Raw genomic sequence first — 7,244 nt, forward strand, 5'->3', positions numbered from 1 at the left:
TACCATCTTCACATCTTGGTCCAGCTGCCCTTACATTTGTTGAAACTATGAAATTCCTGGGGCTCATGTTAGATAGGAATCCTCCTTGGTCTTCCCATGTGTCTTACCTGGCAGCCTGCTGTACGTGGTTTCTCTATGTCCTATGTGACCTCAGTGGTACTTCCTGGGATGCTGATTGAACCACCCTCCTCCATTTGTACCGGTCCCTTGTCCATCCGAAACTTGACTATGGATGCTTCGTTTATGCGTCTGTATGTCCATCCCTCTTACACTACCTCAGCACTATCCACTATTGTGGCATCCGTTTGGCCACTGACACCTTTTACACTAGTAATGTTGGGACTCTGTATGCTGAAGCTGCGGAACTACCACTGTCTACCTCCATGGCTTTCTCCTCAGCAGGTATGTATGGTGTTTGTCTACCATGGGTGGCCACCCATCCTATGCCTCCTCCTTCGATGATTCGTTTGACCATCAGTATTGGGCATGTTCATCTTCTCTGTTACCTCCTGGAGTTCACATTTGGCACTTGCTACGGTGGCTCAACTTCACACTACCTGCAACTTTTCCAGTGGGTGTGACCCTTCACCATCTTGGCTTCGTGGCGTGGCCCATGTTAACCTTGGCTTTCATTCGCTTATAAGGACACTACTCCAGCCTCACTTTATTGCTTTCAGTTTCACAACCTTCTCATGGAACTTCGCGATAGTACCTTCATATGCACTGAAGACTCTCACATTGACAGTAGGGTAGGGTGTGCCTTTGTCATTGGCACCTTGTCTTTTGATATCAGCTTCCGGCACACTTTGTTTTTACAGCAGAGCTCTTCACCCTGTGTGTGGCCATGGAGTATATCCGATGACACAGACTTTCCAATTGTGTCCTCTGCTCAGATTCACTCAGTGCCCTTCAAAGTCTATGTGTGCTGCACACTGCCCATCCCTTAGTGCAGCGGGTCCAGGAACACTGTCACTTGCTCACTCTTTGTGGAGCCACTGTGATGTTATGTGGGTTCCTGGTTGCATCAGTCTTGATGAGAAATGAGGCCACAGATACTGCTGTCAAGGCTGCAGTCCTCTTCCCTCTTACCTCGGCCTGCTAGTACTTCCATTCCCTCTGATGATCTCTGTGTTGCTATCTGTCAGCAGGTGGTGTCACTTCAGTATCACCTCTGGTCCTCCCTTTATGGGACCAAGATCCATGGAATTAAGCCTCTCCCAGCTGCCTGGACAATCTTCTCTCAGCCCTCTTGCCATGAGATCACTTTCGTTAGGTTGTGTATTGGGTACTGTCCTTTTAGCCATTGCCATTTGTCAAGTGGTGCTCCCCCACCACTTTGTGTTCAACCTTTGACGGTTCAATATTTCCTGATGGAATGCCATTTTTGTAATCACTTATGTTCTTGATTACATTTGCATTCTGAGTTATCGGCCGTTTTAGAGAACGATCTGGGGACTGTCAACCATGTTTTACTTTTTATCCATCATACCATGGAGAAGGATATTTGATCTTTAGTTCAGGATCTCCACATCTCTATGGCATATTTTAAGGACGTTTATTCAAATCCCTGTTTTTAGCTGTCTTTCCTTCTGTCAATTGGGCTTAATGTGCAGTCATTTTTAACTCCTTTTTTTTCTTTGTGTTCTAGGATTCCGACATGGGAATGTATGACCGTAATCGTTTTTGTGCCTAAAACAAAACTTCCCACTACCTGAAACTTTCCAAATGGGTGTGAACCCTTCACCACCTCGGCTTCACGAAGTGTCCCATGTTAACCTTGGCTTTCATTTGCTTCCTAAAGACACTTGACCAGACTTGGTCTATCACCCTCAGTTTCATGACCTTTGTACGGAACTCCGCGATAGTACCTTTGTACACACTGATGGCTCTCGGACTGACTGTGGAGTCAGGTGTGCCTTCATCATTGGCACCTGTGTCTTTTGATTTTGTCTTCCGGCACACTGCTCAGTATTTATAGGTGAGCTCTTTGCCCTGTATCAGGCCACAGAGTACATCTAGTGACACAGATTCTCAATTGTGTCCTCTCCTCAGACTCACTGGGCACCCTTCGAATAGTATGTGCACTGTACACCACTCATCCCTTAGTGCAACGAGTCCAGGAAAACTGTCACTTGCTCACTCTTGGTAGAGCCAGTGTGATGCTTCTGTGGGTACCTTGTCATGTTGTCTGCTAGGTATCAAGGCTGCTGACGCTGCTGCCAAGGCTGCAGTCCTCATACCTGAGTCTGCAAGTTCCTATATTCCCTCCGATGATCTCTGTCCCTTTGGTATCGCCAATAGTCCTTCCTTCACAGGAATAAGCTTCAGCTTATTAAGCCTCTCCCAGTGGCTTGGATGACCTCCTCTCAGCCCTCCCGCCGGGAGGAGGTCATTTTAACTCAGCTGCATATTGGACACTGCCTTTTTTGCCATCGTCATTTGATATGTGGCGCTACTGCTTCACTTTGTACATATTGTGCCCAAGTTTTAACTATCCATCATTTCCTGACAGAATGCCAATTTTTTTAACTGTTTACATTCGTGCTTGGGTCTGCCATCTGAGCTAATGGCCATTTTAGCAAACGACGCGTGGGTTGTCGACTGCATTTTATTTTTTATCCGCCAAAGCAATATGGTAAAAGCCATTTAATTTTTAGTTTTGTCCTCAGTTTCTCTATGGTGTCTTTTTTAGCCCTTTCTCCATGTCCCTGTTTTTATCTGTCTTCTCTTATGTCAATCTGGACTGATGTATGGTCGTTTTTTAACTCCTCTCTGTCTTCGTGTTCTATAGTTTTGACTTGAGCATGTATGACTCCAGTTTTTTTTTTTTTTTTCCCACCCCCAAAGCTAAACAAAACCAAACCAAATCTTTGAGAAAGCTATTTACTCTTAGGATTTTGATAATTTGTAGTACAAGATACTTACTGATTTGGAGAACATTAAGTGAATAAGGGAAAAGTATTCACTCTTTGAAAAAGCTATTTACTGTTTGGCTTTTGATCTTTATCGTATTTATGAAAATGGTTTTATTGGTTGATATGTGCCATGTGGTAAGACTAAAAGTAATGACTAAAATGCTTATACAATCTTCAGTGTGTTTAATCGATACTTCTACAATACTTTTTGGTATAAAGTACACATTATATAATGTATAGTTACATCAACAGCAGTATGCGTGTATGCACACTCCTGCTCATGCAAGTGCTGACACTGCACGTGCTGAAGCACTGCATCTTGGAACAGCTTGGAAGGGGGGACAGCATGGAGCACATCATGAGCTATGTTTACCCAAACAGGCAGACATGCAAGGGCAGCTGATGTTATTGCCTGTAGAGTATCTTACTTAGTTACTGTCGCTAGTCGTAACAAAGATACTGCTATAAGAGTGCAGCTGTCTGTAGCAGCTAGTCTTTAATAAAATCAGTGTGTTAAGCATCACCTCCAATGTCAAATCTAAAATTGTTTACATCTTATTAACAAGTTACCAGTATGGAAAACATTATTTGCTAAAGGTGTGCTACTCGGTTGATGATATGAGATTTTAAGGCTACACATTTTACTATATTTGCAGTTACTTGCTTCTGGAGGTGCTCCTTATGCTGTAGATATTGATCTTCCAGTAACTTAATTTTAGCATCTACTTATGCTCCATGATCTCCTCTTTATAATCTCTCTAGTCCTGTTCTGAAAACCCTTATGAAAAGTCTGTATTTGCTTTGATACTGCAGTCTTGAACTGAATACCCTGACCTCCAAATTCTTCCTTAATGGATTCCAAGTTCTGCCTAAGCTCTTTTGTCCTTTCTGTTAAATGCTGCTCCAGTTTTTGACTTGTCTGCTCACCACTTTGTTCCATAATGCTTATCTGGCCTCCCATCCATTTCACAAACATTACTGTGTTTGCTGCAGGTGACATTATATCCTCCCAACCTCCTGATTACTAGCCAAACCACTGTTATTGAATGAAGGGCTGCTGTTGGCTCCTGCCTATCTACTGTTGTTTCTAAAATTTCGTCTTTTCATAAGCCGCTTTGTCTCCATAGCAAATTTTGTGACAAATAGAGCTGAATAAGTACAAAGCACACCTGCCACTGTATACGTATAACTGCTGTCCCTCTGTGCATGTGCCAACTGCGTGTCCTTCATGCACTGCTCAAGCCACCCCTTGATGTTCTTCACCTCACTGTACTCAACTGTTCTGCAGTATACTCCAGTCTAAAACCAGTTTGCTCACCTGCCATTTCTTGTTCATAGTCCATATAAATGCATCTTTCATTCAACTATCATCCAATTGACAAGGGGTAGGATATCAACACCGTATGGAGACTTAAAAATATATTATTGGAAGAGCACTTCCTCTCATCCTGCACTACATTTCCTGGGCAGTCTTTCAGTCTTCACATGAACTCGCAGTAGTAACGCACACACACACACACACACACACACACACACACACACACACACACACACACACACACACACCACCCCACCATATCCATCTGCCTCATGTGCTCATCACTAACTGCATCCACTGGGTACTACTACTTCGAATTGGAGAAGGCCGTGATGCATACCAGACTTGCAACCTGATATGTTTCAGCAGTCAGTAACATCCAAACCAGGACTGATGTGATAACTAAACATATGAAGTTAGCATTTTATATTTTGTGTATTGTTGAACTTTCTAGGTCTGAGATTTTTGTGTGTTGTAGAGACTTGCTCATTTCTTTTTATTTCTGCAGTAGTCTATTGTTTAACCTCACTTGTCTAAGTGTCTTAGCATGGCATCATAGATGTACGTATGAAATATGTTTATCACAATATATTTAGAGCACATTCTTAAAGAGTCATGGTTTTTTTAGATTTTGTAACACAAATAAGCAGGAAAGACTATATCCTAACAGAATGTCACAAGAGTTAATGCAATAAACATTGTTAAATATATAATATAAACGTTTTCCTTGTTTTCAAGTGGGAAGTCCAGATGAGGCTTCAAGATGTCTTTCAGTCATTGCTGAGGACTCAAGTATTCCACCATCCCTTGCATCATCAAGCCATTCACTTGCAAATGGAAATAAATGGAGACATAGTCAGAGGTTTATGGTGACAGTGGTGGAAAATGGAGAAGATAAACAATTGAAACAGTGAAGTGGGAAAGCAGTTAAATTTTAAAAATATATTTTAAAGCTTACCTTTTCAATATAACTCATTATTCATTAAAACATATGTTTACAATAGTTTTTAAACCAAAACTTTTTATGTGGCAAAATAAAAATACCAATTTTATGTTTCTGTTATTATAAAAACTGTAAATGTATAAAAAGAAAAACTTTAGAAAAGTAAATGGTTTAATGTTTACTCTCATGCTTTCAAATTCAATATTGCATATTAAGAATAAAATCTTAACGCTAACAGCTGTGGCCAATCAGCTTATTCTCAAACTGTTTATCACTTTCAATTTTTGTGACATTAACAAGCAATTTTTATTGATGTGGTGTATTAATTTATTATGCAATAAAATTAACAGTAAGCCTAAACCTGCTGCATTTAACTACTATTGGTTGCATATGAAACTGCTCAACAACAGTACAGGAAAGCTATTGGGCTCAAACAAAGAAATTAATTAAACATTGATTGAAGACAGGTAAACTTCATTCAGAGAGATGTTCGTTGCAATAGAGACAAGCAAGGGAAAGAATTTTACCAGACAAACATCACACATGAAAAAAGTAATTGAGAATTGCCCAAAAATACAGAAACTAGTCAAAATATAAATGAGGTAAGTGCAGATAAAATCAGGTATGAGATGCTGTGAATCACCAACAGAGGAGTGAATCCACATTAGTGACTCACAATAATGATGCAGCAAAATTACAGCACTTGAAGTAACTTAACGTGGTAAGTTGAAGATTATCAGTGTGTATCAACTGCTGCACAAAATCCATACAATCAGGAATATTTTGTTCATTTTCCCCTTCCTATGTTTGGAAACATGGACACATGAATTAAACAAGCTCTCCTACCTATCCCTCCCATATATTTCCATTGTAGATTATACATTAATATGCTTATAAGTTTCAGGACTCATTCACACACACACACACACACACACACACACACACACACACACACACACACACACACACACACAGAGAGAGAGAGAGAGAGAGAGAGAGAGAGAGAGAGAGAGAGAGAGAGAGAGAGTTCCAATATACATGTAAAAATAATTAAAACTAATTTATGGTTACTGGTGTAAATTGATGAGTTAAGACTGTGAAAAAGAAAGGTGAGGATATAAAACACTGCAGTCAGTGAATGAAGGCTTTCATGACCGGATGACGTAGCTGCTGATAAGTCAGCAAGACTCAGTGGAGAAGCACCTCTGAGGGTGTCCCGCGCAGTCCTGGATGAAACGTCAGGAACAGAAGAGTTTCTTGGACCACGGCCTCACATCCCGAAAAGTTTACCAGCAGCTACTGCAGTCAGTGCTGACTAACAATGGAGTACAGCTAAGTGGAAGTATTTATAAAATGTTCTTCTTAACTGAAAATTTCAATTTAAGTAAAATAATTCTGGTATTATTACATTTGTGGAATATAGCATTTCTTTTTTTCCTAACAATGGAAAATCCAGGAAGGAATGTAACAATATCAGAGAAGGAAAGTTGCTACTCACCATATGGCGGAGATGCTGAGTTGTGATAGGCACAACAAAAAGATTCACACAATTATTTCTCTCAGCGTTCTGCTATATGTCGACCTGGCTATTCCCCTGGTTTCCTGTATTGGTTGCAATTTTGTTCCTTTTGCCTGTTCTTTCACCATTTTGGGATTTTGGGATTTCAGTCCCCACTTGAGGTTTGACCACTTCAAAGTTTCCCATTTTTTGAGTGAGCCATATGGGGAAGAACTCCTCCCTAGCATCTATGGTGTGGATTCCTCTCACCTCTCCCTTCCACACTGTAGCCCCCTTCCACCCTGCTAGGTCACCAGCACATGGGGCTGTTGTGTACCCACATGGCTGAGACCCCGACAACACAGGGATCACATTACTGATTCCCGAGCTGCTACCTCCCTGTGTATGCCAACAAGGGGTCGTTGCATGTCATCTTGGAGCATCTGAACTCCCGGCAATGGCCGCCATGCCAGATGGCTCTTGCTGTGGCTGAGTGGCGCCCATGGGGAGAGCCCCTGGTTGGAATGGGTGGTATCAGGGTGGATGCTTGGCACATCAAGCGTATCAAGC

The 7,244-nt window shown here is 41.4% G+C and overlaps 1 protein-coding gene across 5 annotated transcripts in view; it reads left to right on the forward strand.

The window, feature by feature from the left end:
- Positions 1-5,429, forward strand: part of LOC126229618 (uncharacterized) — a 215,277-nt gene extending 209,848 nt beyond the window's left edge. Inside the window, exon 12 of one of the 5 annotated variants that reach the window (XM_049942361.1) lies at positions 4,972-5,429. In XM_049942361.1, the coding sequence (XP_049798318.1) occupies positions 4,972-5,106 (135 nt within the window). In that variant the 3' untranslated portion in view covers positions 5,107-5,429. The remainder of the gene's footprint in view (positions 1-4,971) is intronic. The other 4 variants (XM_049942360.1, XM_049942359.1, XM_049942362.1 and 1 more) reach the window with 4 other exon arrangements.
- Positions 5,430-7,244: the final 1,815 nt, after the last annotated feature.

This window comes from Schistocerca nitens, unplaced genomic scaffold, assembly GCF_023898315.1.
Source record: "Schistocerca nitens isolate TAMUIC-IGC-003100 unplaced genomic scaffold, iqSchNite1.1 HiC_scaffold_376, whole genome shotgun sequence".
Taxonomy (NCBI): Eukaryota; Metazoa; Arthropoda; class Insecta; order Orthoptera; family Acrididae; genus Schistocerca; species Schistocerca nitens.